Here is a 13,346-nt window from a genome sequence, read left to right as displayed (position 1 = left end):
TCTGAGAGCTATTCCACGTTCACACAGCAATGTCTGGAAGAGTGAAAAACTCTTAGGAGTAAAATGCTGCCTAGATGACTGCAGTCTTAGGACAGTGGTGAATGACATTACTCAGAGACCTGGGGCAAGTGGGACATTACAAGGATCTGCACTGGAACCTGTTTTGTTAAATATCTTTATCATGACTTGGAGGATTGAGAATGCACACTTGGCAGGTTTCCAGACAATACCAAAACTACAGGGAACAGTCAAAACAGTTGAGGGAAGGACTGCCATTCAGATGGGCCAAGATGAGACAGAGAAATGAGCTGGCAAGAACCTAGTAAAGTTCAGCAAGGGTGAGAGCAGAGTCCTGTCTGTGTGACTGAGTAACCACCTGCAGGTTTGCAGGCTGGGGGCTGTCTGCCTGGCCAGCAGCTTTGCTGGAAAAGGCCTGGGGTTCCTGGCAGAGAGCAAGCTGAGCATGGGCTGGCAGCAGAGGAGGCTGACAGCATCCTAGGCTGTTTCAACAGTGATGGAGGACAGTGATTATCCCCCTTTACCCATCACAAGTTAGACCAAGACATGACACCTAGTTTGCAGGCCCTTATTAAGCAAAGATGTGCAAGCTGAACTGAGTTCAGCAGAGGGTCACCAAGCTGGTCATGGGGTAGAAGCAGAGGCCCTGGAAGGAGAGGCTGAGGGAACGGAACCTGTTCAGCCTGCAGAAGAGATGGTTTCAGTGAGACCTGACAGCAATCCCCCTGGTACCTACAGATGGAGCCAGGCTCTGTGCAGTGATGCATAGTTGGAAGACAAGGGACAATGACGTAAGTTGAAAACAGAGATTCAGCTGGATACGAGAGAAACCTTTTCCCAGTGAAGACAGGCAGTAGAACAGGTTGCACAGAAAGGCCATGCTGCCTCCACCCACGGACACTTTCCACATCAACCTAGATAAAGCCCAAGGCAATGTGGTCTGTGTGCATAAATGACCCCTGTCAGACCAGAGACCTCCTGAGCTCTCTTCCAACCTCCATTTTCCTATGCTCCTAGTACAATCTGTTCTGCCTGTTGGAATGCAGAATAGAGAGTTTGCTTCCACAAATCTTCTCCTAATAAGGTATTCTGTTGCTCTCTCTTTCTGCAAGTGTTTGGAAGGGATGGCATTTGGATCAGGAAGAATTGTGTAAAAATTGAGCTGGTAGCGATAAGTCATGTCTAATTAATTAAGAATGTTGTATGAGATAGGTCCTTCTGCATTAACCATCGGGAATTAGAGTTTTAAATAGTAGATAAATCTAAAAAATACCAGTTCAATTAAAAACAGAGCTACTGTTTTCTGTAACATTTGTATAACTGATGTTGCAATTTAGCCAGCTGCTGATCAAAGGAGTCCAACAGATTTTTTTCCAGTCTCTTTTTGTAATTGTTACCACATGTCAAGAGCAAGTTAACTGCAGGCTGAGTACTGCTATCCCATATTAGTAAACTACATGATAATGCATTCACCTATTGAATTTCATGAAATATGGCTAATTTCGGTGTATCAGTCATCAAGTTGTTTGTTGGTTGGTTTTTGTTTGGTTTGTTGTGTTTGTGGGGTTTTTTATTTCAGAACTGAAAAGGAGTATTTGAGAGATGCAAGTAGGAAGCAATACTTGGGTTGAAATGCCTAGTCATTAAATTGGTGATATTAGAAGATAAAATATAAAGAATGATTCATTATGTTTGCAGCATCAGCAAGAAGAAAAGCTTTCAGACTCATGAACACAAAGGAGAAACTCTGCCAGGAATAGACTGCAATTGACATTTTCAAACCATATTATTTTAATGTCAATTGAGATGTTAACAAGTACTTTTTCTACTAGAAATACATGAATGGAGTCATAAGGGGAAGACCTTCTGTGGATGATAAAATACATTATTTCACATTTTTTGTTACTAAAAGATGATCTGGGAGCTATTCTTCTAAGCAAATGAATGCTCTCTCTCAGACAATATTCTCTGTGCTCACACACAGAATCATAGAATCATTCAGATTGGAAAATACCCTTGAGATCATCAGGCTCTAACTACTAACCCTATTCTGATAAGTTCACAACTAAACCATATCGCTAAGTGCCACATCCAAACAACCTTAGAACGCATCCAAGGATGGTGACTCATCCACCTCCCTGGACAGCCTGTTCCAAGGCCTGACTACTCTTGCAGTGAAACATCTTCACATTTCTCCTCAGCAAAAAGGAGTTATATGTGTGCACATTATAAACAGAGAAAACTGGGGGGGGGGAAGATGCTTCTATTCACATTATACAATATATGCTTCTTTGATAGATGAGGGCAAAAATATCTTCTGAGTAATTTCCATTCAACGAATTACAGTCAGTGATTGAAAACTGCCACTGATACTGATGGCAATTAATACAGAGGTGATATTTAAGTTTATGTATTAAAAGCTGGAAGCATTAAAATGGATATAACAGGAAATTATATCATCAGAACTCAAAGAACAGCCTTGATTTAATATACGTTTTTAAATAGTTTTGTTAATTTAACTTTTTTTCATGCTGCACACCACTTGATACATGAGTTCTGTCTTCCTACACAATGCAGCCATCTTGTGATGCTGTTAAATCAGCGTAATTTAGATTACCACTCATGTCATTACATTTGATTAACCAGAAGGGAAGAAGCTCGAGCTCAACTATTTCTGAATTTTCAGAAGGCATCAGAACAAAGCAGCAGTAGAAGTGGTCTTTCAGACATTTATATAGCCTATGAATAAGTTATCTATAGAATAATTCCAAAGAGAATTCTCTTCCCACCCCTCTTTGAGTAAAATCATCAGGTGCAGTTTGTAAGCATCTTACTTTCGTGGAGCCATTTGCTGTAGGCAGTCCACTTGAAGTCACTGGCTAATTTTGTGTTGTGTGGCACATGCTACTACTGTTCTACACCCTCCAATCAATCTGTAAATAAATAGTCACCCAGACTGAAGTACAGTTAGAATTGTCTTAAAGAGTTGCATCATCTGGAAGTGAAACAGGTCTGTCCTGCTTGCTGTAGCAGATGAACAGCTTATATCTTGATCTGAGATGTCAAAATAGCATTTGATACATCAAAATTTGGCAGAGCTTTTTCTTGCCAGAGAAGATAAAGTTTCTGGTAGGAGACTTTGGAAAGCTGACAAATTCCTGGTCTGACTGTTGAAGTTCTTACTCCTCCAAAGGAAAAAGGAAGCAAGTGGCAATTTTTATGAAAGAGCTGCATGTCACCTGTCACTGTATTTTTCTTCTGAGCTATAGCTGAGATCTATGGATCAGATGTGACTTTGGCAATAAACCTTATTAACTAACAAAATAGCAAGCAATGAAGAGCCAGTGGTATCTACAGCAAATGAGCAGATCCTCTGCTGAGGACTGTAGCTAGGGAGATATAAAACCCTCATGAACTTTGAAAGCTCATATGAGTAACAGCAGCTGTTCCGGTCAGCAATTTCTTCAATACATCTCTTAATTTTTGACAGCTGTCAGGCACAGGAGAGGATCCAAGGCACTCCTAACAGGTTGTCAGCTTCTCAAGCACAACAGGCTGTAAAATAAGTTGTAGCTATAATGATTGATACTGGGATGACAACTGAACATTCAGCCCAGTGACAAACTGTAACCTTATGTACTACACCACTGAAGTTCTTAGTAGGGAGTGGAGCTGGAACAGTGCAAGAAATGAAATCCGTCTCATTTCAGAGCTCTAGGGGGCAGTAAAATAAAACAAAATAATAAATAATAAATTTTTAAAAAAGAGAACAGTTCTATTTTCTATTTGTGGTGCAAGTAATTGCACAGCCTGTAGAGAGGAAATCTGAGCAACAAGAACAAAAACAGAGAGAGGTGACATCTTGTTTAAAACTTAGATGACATTGACCCTCAGACTATCACTGCTACAGCTGAGATACTGCACCATTAGGAGTAGCCAGCCAGTTATCCAACAGGGCAGTTTGTCCCAGAGGAAGGTAATAGGATTGTGTCTTTGGTAAGATCTGCCTGTTTGTATGCTCCAGACACAATGACAGATGAGATTTGATAATAGCCTGTACCGAAAGCTGAAATGTGCCAGGTACCATTTTGGTATTTCCTGGGGCACGCTGTCCCTGAGGGCGAAGAGACTGCCTGAAGAGAGTTGTAGCTGGCCACAACTCTGAAACAAAAATTAGATAGTGGTGGTCAGAATGAATGGAAGCTTCATTTAGAATCCACTGTCTGCCCTGTAGGGAGCATTCAGCAGAGTCAAAAATTGTCCTTTCTTTGTATAAATTCTGGAGAGGTTATGAGCAGAAATTAACAGCTTACCTCTACGTGAATCCTCTATTGGTTCAGCTGTCCTTAAAGCTGTATAAAACTACCAAGAGCAATGTAAATCATATGCTCTGCTTGTATGGAATTTCTCATTTCTAAACATTTCACAACTGTCAAGCAGATTTTGTGAAATGAGATGTTGTAGTGAATTTATTTGGAACTTCATAGCTAATTTAGACAAGGTAGTTGGCTTTGGGCAGGGTATTTTTCACTCTCACAGCAGTTACTGGTATTTTCCCAGTTATTTGCAAGAACTGTTGCTTGTTCTTATCCTTAAGTGCCCCTAGCACCTCTGCCACTTCCAAACAGTTTGCTTGCTTGACTACTCCAGGATTACTTGCTGCCAGTTCAGTGTGTTTCAGGAGTTTATTGCTGATTAATCAAATTCAGAGCTCTTAGTTCAGTAAGTTTGACTATTACATAGTAGGAAAAAAGAATTATCAAGGAGTTCAGTAGCTTTCTCCAATGACGGATCAAGTACAGGGCCTTTAGTTTTGAATAAAATATTTTTTTACTGCATGCTGGTAGTCTACAAATAAAAGTTATTTTTAATAAGATTTTTTTCTCAGGGCTCATTTGTCTAGCAAAGAAATAATCCTTTCTTTTTGCTAACTTATGTTTGCCACTTCATGTTTCTTCCTTCTCTGATAAGCCATTATGTGCAAGTATGGAAACAGGTAAGTTTTGAAGGCAGATGAAGTAACTGTAGCAAGTGAGAGAATAGATTAAGAAATACTGCATACCTTATGCAAAGCCCTTGCTCCCCATACCTTATTTGTTACATGATTTTAACATTTAGAAAATGCTATTTCTTGTCATGCAGCAGCAAATAATGTATTTCAATGGAGAGAGCTTAAAACATAATTCTGTTTACATTATAGATGCTAGCTTGCTCTTGCTAGGAAATTTATAAGCCTTAATTTGATATAAAACTTAATCTGGAGGTCAAGATTGAACTGAATAGAGGCAAGTGTGCAACAATTTAGCATACAGTTCAAGTTGTGTTCATAAATCCTTCCTCGGTGGACTTATTTCCTGGATATTTGTGATCAGTAGGTAATTTCATTTGTGTGAAGAGTTCTAGTGGATATTAAAATAGTTTTATTTTTTTATCAGAGAAAATCTAACTAGAGGTTTTGTATCAGCAATTCCTCTGTGGACAGTAACTTACCTGACTGCAAATAACTAATAGCATGGCAGGGAAAAGGAAACTAATTTACAGAATCTTGCCATTTTTACACATTTTAAATTGGACAATATGAAAAAAAACCAAACCACCCTATCAAATATTCTCAGATATTTTGGCTATTTGGTAGCAGTCACTAATTTACAAAGTTGAATTCAATCTTTACTTTGTTATTAGTAAACTTTTAATACTTAATAGTTCCATTGATACGTATCTCTTTTCTGATCTGATAAATGTAGCTCTTTGAACTGGATATCTAAGCAAACACTGATATTAGTCAAAGTAATCTGAGTAAGACTTATTTGACACAGTACTATCCTTTAGAGTGATTAATGACCAAGAGTCAGTACATCTATAAGGTATTATGGTAATGATTATAGGATAGTCTGTTCACTGGTAAAAGGTGAGAATTCCTAAAAACTCACTTGTTTTTTTTTAAGTACAGCACTTCTTACAGTACTTTAAAATATATATAACACACTGCATGAATGCATAAAAAACCTAAAATGTTTAATGTATAACTAAAACGTGCTGTAAAATCCTAACTTAGTAGGTAGGTCATGTCATTTACTTTCTAAAAAAGCAGAAGTAGATAAGTTATGTGAAATGAGTCATTAGATCATGTTTCATAGATTTGTGAAATCCTGCCTTTGTGGAATCCAATGGAAGCCTTTTCATTTTCCTAACTGAGAAAAGAAGTTCCTCCCACGTGCAAAAAATCTCCCTATAAATCAGCTAATTTTAATCTTCTGTTTGCAGAAGCCATCTCAGTCCCTGAGAGGGAATAAGGGCAGCAGCAGTATAACCAGCATGCATACTCAGTATTAGTTATTTCTTCCAAACTTACAGCTGCTGTCCGGTCCACCTCACAGCGGCTACTCAGAATGAAACAAGCTTCAGCATCATCCATTCTAGAAAGGGGAAGACAAGCCTGTTACATAATACCAATAAAATACTTCCATGGACTTATATTTTGCACTTTATAGTCTTGTATGTTTATAAAAACAGAATACAGATAAAATTGGATCTGTTTGTTCTTATGCATTATCTGAATGTCAGCAACAGTCACCCTCTGCACTAACTCATGGTGTACCAGAACTTCATCACAAGGTCCTGGGAAAATGTCTTTCTCTGGTGCCAGTAGAAGCTGTGCCAAGGTAATAAAAGCAGAGCAGCCTCAGAAAGGCTTAATTGGCAAAATAAATATTTATCTGCCACAAGTATAGAAGGTGAATAAACACTGTGCATCGCTATGTGCAGTCTGTATACTGTGTAAGGATACAATATGTACAAGTTGCTATTTATAAGAATGAATGAAACAGGGCACATAATACAGACTTGTCTTGCCCATTAATAGCAGAAAGATGGGGAGATGGATTGAATAATGTGTTAAGGGATAAATAACTAACATTTCTGGTTACGTATGCATTAAATGAATTAACTTTTCATTTCATGATCTCTTTGAGAACTTTGAATGCCTAACTGTTCTCTAGTGGGTACAACTGGTCGTGTTATAAAAAGATCAGTGCTGAAAGTGCACGGAAACACTGACTGAAGGTTGCATCAAAGTTTGCTTTTTCTCTCTTGACTCAGGTCTTGGTATCTTTCACCAGTGAATCCTATTTCACTTACTGGTACATAGATGTAAAGAAATAGATACTTGGTTGGCCTCCTTGGGAAGACAGGATTTTCTGGACATTGAGCAACAGGGTGATCAGAATGGGTTTCTTGGGAAAGGGGAAAGTGAGAAAGAAGCTGGGGAAAATGAACAGACAATTCACTGCTCATTACATCAATGCCATTCTGGAGTCTGGAATGGACCCTGAGCTTCCTAAATCTTTGGTTTCTCTGCTGCTAGCAAATGGAATTGCTGGTTGTTAAGTAATAGTTTAAGGGATTGAAGCCTAGGCTTAGACTGAGACCACTTTAGATGTTGTACAAACACAGAACAAAAGGTCCTTGCATACAAACTCAAGTGACATGACAAAAGACAATAGAAGTATATGCAAACATAGGAAACAGTAAAAAACAGTGTGATGATGTCTGAATATCAAATGGTCATGGTAAAATGAGGTCATACTAGGTATCAGAGCAGAAAACCAACTGAAGAGAGGATGTAATTGAGAACACTGGGATTCCTTTACAGAATTTCTAAGAAATTCATCCAAGATTAAAGAGACAGCATGGGTGGAATCACAATGAGACTTGCATGCTAATTTCTCCTACATGTAGAAGAAAACAGCATTATAGACTTATGAGAAGGTAAAATCTGGGAGTTGCAGCCTAAGTGAAAATCAGGGGTCACTCCTTGATGCAATAAAGGGTAAGACAGGGAAGGACTGCAATAAAACAAAGCAATGTAGTACACAGTGGTCTGAAGCAAAGGTTCAGGGAGTTGAGATGATTTATGTCAAGAACATAAATACAGTTTTAAGTGAAGGAAAAAGGATAATTTGTTTTGAGAAAGCACTTGCAAGACGCAGGTTCAGTCTACACAGGATGTAGTATGACTCTGAGTTTATGATCCAGAGGATAATACTGGTTTTATTTTCGTAGCAGAAATTAAGATCTGTTTACAACTGTCTGAAACTAAGCTAAAGTTGATGAATAGATATACATATTGAGATGTCAGATAGCTTGGCCAACCTTTTGGGTTTTTTGACTACAGAAATAGTTATTAAATATGTATGTTTGTTGTGAGATCATTCAGAGAAGTATAAAGAAGAGAGAAGGATAAAGACAGGTCATTTTAGATTCCCCATAGGCAGCTTGCAGAGGGAAAAAACAGGGGAAGCCTCAAAACATCAAAATACTTGCAAAGGTAAAATCATTGTAACAAATGCAAATCAATATATCCAAAATAGTAATGTCAAATGCAGCTGATGAGGAGAAGCAATGAAGAGAGGAGGTGCTTCTGAGCACTGATTAAGAAGAAACCGTGGGGGCTAGGGTAAGTAGTTTCAGCTAATCATGGGAGGAGAACTGTGAAAACAAGAACTTTAATGATGTTTTAAGTAAGAAAATTCAGTGCAATTAGATAGGATTCTTATGAGAACCAATGAGGTAATTAGGATTGACAGGATATAGAGATGGTTTTATAAAGAAATGAAACCTCATATGAACATATTCGCCTTTTTCTCCAATGTTTTTTCCCAACTGCTTGATTCACTTCAGCTAGAGGTGGCAAGGATAATAACCTGAGATTAGCAACTATACGTGGTGGCATGAAACACTAATAGCATCTCTGTTCAAAACATTTATTAGAACCTAGAGTATCCTTATGAGAAAAGTGTTACTAATGTCCTAACTGAAAGCGCTTTCTCAATTTCAACATTTTCATGTGCTAGAAAATTGAATCTGAAACAAAAAATAGGATGGCAGAAATTAAAGGTACTTTATATATTGAAGAGAAGTGTTGCAGAAGGAAAAAAGTATAAAGTCAAGAAAAAGAGCATACTTGAAAAAGATTAAGTTTTGTGATGGTTCACTAAAGAAAGTGGAAGGAGAAAGAAAAATATTTGAAGTCATGACAAAATATGGGAGAAAGCTGTAGGAGAAAAAAATGAAGCATGGTAGGGTTATTCAATTTCTAGTGCTAGTCTATGGGGAGAATGAGAGCTGCTTTAATCAGTTACGGTGTGGTTTCTAATGCTGAAATAGCCATAAAGTTTCCAGCCATGCTGATGAGCAATATAGACATCACTGTGATACCTGTGGAATTTGTTCTACTTTTCTGTTAAAGCTGGGCACATGAACACTGTTCAGAGAGCACCAAAAATCTGTGAAGTGAAGCTGTCAAAGGTAGGAAGCTAGAACAAATACCGGTTTTGTAAAGTCAGATTGTGTACTGGGATGCATCAGGAAAAATAGAGTCCTTAGTTAACTGACTATTCATTGCTCATGCAGTCAGCCAAGTTTTGGGGTTCCTCTACTTTTTGGTGCAACTTTCATCGCGTTCTTTTGACATTGCCTCTCACACGTTTATGTGAATTTTGATACTGAGACACTTCTTGATTAGTTTCTGGTGGTGATAACTATTGCTTTTTTTATTAGAAGTTTACCATGTGCCTTGTTATCTTTTCAGTACATTATGTCCTCATTAAGAAGACATACAGTAAATGTCTTAGGTACTAGGCTGTATTTCATATTAAACGTTCTACTAAATTCACACTGTGCTTCTACCCTCCAGACAAGTTGAAAATTATTCTCTGACAGTTCCACAGTTGACTACCTCCAGGGTATTGTAAGTGAAATTCAGGACTATCTTTAGGAAACAGCCTAATTTTTCTTTTCTTAATGTGTAGAACAAGAGACAGCTAAATCTCCAAATGAATTCCAGAAGCATCTCCAAATGAATACAGAAGCAGTTGCTTTTTTGGTGGCAACAATCTGAGAAGACAAGTAACATTGCTCACCAGACTTCTCCCAGGTCAGATTCTTAGAAATAACTCCCTTGGGATAAAGAAGGCTGAGACTCAGACAGGTATTGGCTTAATTTTATCTATCTGTATTAGTTGCTGGATAAGTTCTTAGAAAGATCAATGCAGGTAAGTTAAATCAGTTATTTGCTAAGAATCACCTTTCCCTCCCTTTGGAGTGTTTAAAGAGATGATCCTCCTACGTGAATTCATACCTTCAAGTGATTGAGTAGTGGTGGTGGGGTGTTGAGGAACTATGCTTGACTGATGTGTTTTGATTAATGTCATTCACTATTAACTGGCAGAGAGGATTTTTTAAAAGTAGTGAAAATTTGTGGTGAGAGAAAGGCCCTGAAAGAAGAATATATGGAGGTATGGTAGAGTAGTTGCTTATACTACCAGGCTTAGCTTAGGAAGAAAACAAAATTGCAATGGGTTCAAAGGGTGATAATTTTTTTGTTGGGGTTTTTTTTTCTCCTTCAGTCGATCAGAATAAGTGCCATCAAGTACACCGTGTTTGCTCAAGGCACAGAAACGAACTGCAGAACTACTGGCAGTTCTGGAATTTTCTGTGTTGCTTTTTCAGAAGGAATCACTTTGTTTCAGTACCTTTAAAAACTGGGATAGAAAAGGCAATGATGCAGCAATTGTTCAGATGAATACTTGGTCCTTGAAACATGCCCTCTAGCTTTCCTTCTAGCATAGCTTTTGTTGATTGCCAAACTTGTTTATCAAACAGTATGAGTGAAACGAAAGTAAAAAACAATATTGATCAGCATTTGCCTACTTAGCTCTCAACAGGTCTTGATCTTTTAGTGCTGAGCCTTGCAGATAGATAACTCTTTGGGACCACATAGGGATTTGTAACACCCTCCGGACCTGAGCGTCCATCTCGGTAGGACACAAAATAACAACGTAATAGTCCTGTCAAAAACATAAAGGGGAATAGTCATGTTATTTATTTACTTCTTTATGTTATGATTTAGTGTTGGTAGAATCAGCCAACAGAGACTCTGGATGTCAAAGAAGTCTCTGATAATTCTCAACTTTAATTGACAAAAGTTATTTGAACACATGTGTTTGAAATATTGAATAATGAAAACTGCTGGACAGTTGTCCACTGCTCATAAAATGCTCCAGGGTGGCAACTAGAGTCTATTTAGAAACATTTTTGTAGCCATATGACTATAAAATTTTTTAAAGCCAATTTACATTTCTGTCATTCTAGCTGGAAAACATAGCAAGTCTTCAACAATTAAAATGGAATTGTCTTTGTCCACATTTTTTCCTCTACATGAATGGGCAGATCCAAACACTGTTTCCCGTGCTACAGTCCTTAAGACAAATAAGGATGCTCTGAAGTACATGTGTGTGTACACATGAAAAGGAGAGAAAAATGGAATATTAAATGAGAGACTGAGATCTTAGGACAGGCTTGTCAGAGAAGTCTTTCTTAGCACACACTGGTTTTTGCAGAAAGCTTAGTGCATTGAATCCAGTGCACCATCAGTGTTCTTCAGCTTCCCATTTCAGCAGTGAAGGAAATGTATATAAGCTCATTTATAATAAGTAGTATAGGACTTTTCTTCTCTGTTTCCAGTGCATCACATTGCCTGACTCATTTCTTCAGGCTAGTTAACTGAAATTGGGCTTTCAATTTGTGTTTGCATCTACGAAGAACTGGGATTTCTTTGTGCATTTGCCTCTGCCTCCTACTAGCTAATTATTTGGGGGAATACTTTGTATTTGGGATTTATCAAATTGCTGCTCAGCAATTTGAGGATTGTAGTTGGGATTTTTATCTTTTTTTTCACTACTTAATGAAGCATAATACCACAGGTAACTTAGTAGAAGACATTGAGAATATCTGGTAAAAGAAATCATCTGTAGCAAGGGCATTGATAATGGATCCAAATTATTATCTCATATAAATAAGCTTTTATATTATCAAAACAATTCACATCACATATTTGCATTAGCTAGGGAACAAGTGCACACTCAGACAATCTCTTGTGTCTACATAGTCTTTCAAGGTCTTCCTTTAAAGTACATCTATTTATTTCTCAATCTTTCTAAAAGAACTACTATAATTCAACCAGACAGTAACTCTCTACTTAGTCTGTTTACTTCAATTCAAAATTAGTATCTCCATACTTCTTATTAGAATTACATATTCCCAATGCAGTCAGCTATTTCCAAATTCAGTTTTACAAACTAAACACCATCTCAGAAGCCTGTCTGCAAAACAAAAATAAATTAAAAAATAATGGGTTTCAAGTTTCTTCATTGCTTCCTTTTTTCATTTGTAGAATTGCTCACCTGTAGTCTGGGGTGAGCATAGAACTCATTTAAGAAATCCATAAGTAAATCAATCTTCAGAGAGCTAACACACAGCACAACATGCTTTTCTGTCTGAGCTCTGTGTCTGCTGTAGTTACCACCAGACTTTTGTCTCTCCATCCACAAGTACGCCAGCTGTTCAAACTGCAAGAGATGGCAATTATCAGTGAAATGCAGACAAGAGCTGTGCACTACAAGCGCATCATGACATAATAGGGTTGCATTGTTCATCTCATGCCTCTATGTAAACTTAGCCCATGATGTCTTTTTCTTTGTAAAAAGTTCTCTAAGTAGTGAGTGAGGTGAATAATAAGGTGACTGACAAACATGGCAGTAGAGCCAGTCTCTACCACACACAAATAGCAGGGGAAATCTATGAAATCACAATAAATCTCAAGATTTTAGGAAAGAATTATGGCTCTACCTTGTATCATTTATGTACATTAATATCTGCGAGCTCTTGTTTTTCCAGTCACGTGACATAAATGCTTCCCTCAAATGAAAGGTTAAATTTTCACATGCTGAGTGTATACTGCGAGTACAGATACTCGGACAGAAGCATCATTTCACTTAGTTTGGGCAATAACTCATCTTGGAGATTTTATAATGTTCTGAAGGTGACCTTCTGTATGCTCTCATATTTGTCTTATAAATTTAGATACAACTTAAACATGTGGCAGCTGTGAATACAGCAAATTTGCCTTTACCAGCTGAACAATACATGCAGGCTGACAGTAAATGTTGCATTTCAAGTCTGAATCCTTCAGACCAAAGAGAATGCCGTAACAACCAGTACCATTGCAGCAATCTGTAATAAAACATGCAAACACCTTTTCAAAGCTTCTTGTTAAGTAATAGGCATATAATACTGAGCTCAATTTAACAACATAGCTGTCTGATAGCTGCTTTTTCTCATCCACATTCAACTGATGGAGAGACTGAATTGTGAATAATAATCAATTTTGTATTACAGCAAGACAAAAGCTCAGGAGAGAATGCATCCCACATTCTGTGTTAAACTATATGAAGCACCATTATCACTACAAAGCTATAAAATAAAGTAGC

At 37.7% G+C, this 13,346-nt stretch overlaps 1 protein-coding gene across 2 annotated transcripts in view; it reads right to left on the bottom strand.

The window, feature by feature from the left end:
- The window catches only part of KCNT2 (potassium sodium-activated channel subfamily T member 2), a 124,287-nt gene that overhangs the window by 39,024 nt on the left and 71,917 nt on the right, over positions 1–13,346 (bottom strand). For both annotated transcript variants that reach the window (XM_054165143.1, XM_054165142.1), the window contains exons 11-13: positions 12,261–12,425; positions 10,729–10,865; positions 6,371–6,434 (exon numbers count right to left, since the gene is read on the bottom strand). In XM_054165143.1, the coding sequence (XP_054021118.1) occupies positions 6,371–6,434; positions 10,729–10,865; positions 12,261–12,425 (366 nt within the window). The remainder of the gene's footprint in view (positions 1–6,370; positions 6,435–10,728; positions 10,866–12,260; positions 12,426–13,346) is intronic.

The sequence above is a fragment of the Dryobates pubescens genome, chromosome 11 (assembly GCF_014839835.1).
Source record: "Dryobates pubescens isolate bDryPub1 chromosome 11, bDryPub1.pri, whole genome shotgun sequence".
Classification (NCBI taxonomy): Eukaryota; Metazoa; Chordata; class Aves; order Piciformes; family Picidae; genus Dryobates; species Dryobates pubescens.
This window is presented reverse-complemented; position numbering and strand designations above follow the sequence as displayed.